This window comes from Eimeria tenella, genomic scaffold (genome assembly GCF_000499545.2).
Source record: "Eimeria tenella Houghton genomic scaffold, Eth_scaff2825, whole genome shotgun sequence".
In the NCBI taxonomy this organism is placed as follows: domain Eukaryota; phylum Apicomplexa; class Conoidasida; order Eucoccidiorida; family Eimeriidae; genus Eimeria; species Eimeria tenella.
This window is the reverse complement of record NW_013542704.1, coordinates 868-1,425: the sequence shown is the minus strand read 5'-3', so window position 1 is coordinate 1,425 and position 558 is coordinate 868. Positions and strand designations below refer to the sequence as shown.

Genomic DNA, 558 nt, shown 5'->3' with positions numbered 1-558 from the left:
TGCACCTGCTGCAGCTGCTGCAGCGCGCTGCTGCTGCTGCGGCAAGCTGCTGCCAGCAGCAGCAGCAAAACCCAGGCGAGCAGGGGGGGTCCACTCGAGCCAAAAAGGACCCCCCCGGAGATGCAGGGCAGCAGCGGCGCTGCTGACCAGCAGCAACTGCAGCAGCAGCAGGGAGTCCTGAGACCGCAGCAACTGCAGCAGCAACAGGGGCCGAAGCAGCAGCAGCAGCAGCAGGATACAGGCTGCCCGGCCCGGTGGGCAGTTCTGCTGACAGTGTTGGAGGTATTCCCTGCTCATTTCAGGTTCGCCTGAGCCTGCTGCTGCTGCTGCTGCTGCTGCTGAGTAGCCGCGCGTCTCGCATTTCCTTTGCTGCTCCTGCCGTTTCCTGTTTGTGTTGCTGTTTGCTGCTGCTGCTGCTCCTAGCTGTGCTGCTGCAGTGGCCGCCACCGTTGCTGCTGCTGCCACAAACCGTGCTGCTGCGCCTGCCGCAGCAGCAGCAGCTGCTGCTGCTCGCGCATTGCTGCTGCTGCGCGTGCAGCAACCATTCCCGCTACTGCA

At 64.3% G+C, this 558-nt stretch overlaps 1 protein-coding gene across 1 annotated transcript in view; it reads left to right on the top strand.

The window, feature by feature from the left end:
- Positions 1–120: 120 nt before the first annotated feature.
- ETH_00035555 (uncharacterized protein) overlaps positions 121–558 on the top strand; it is a gene marked incomplete at both ends in the record, with an annotated part of 1,131 nt that continues 693 nt past the window's right edge. Inside the window, one exon of the mRNA XM_013375514.1 lies at positions 121–302. Coding sequence (XP_013230968.1) covers positions 121–302 — 182 coding nt within the window. The remainder of the gene's footprint in view (positions 303–558) is intronic.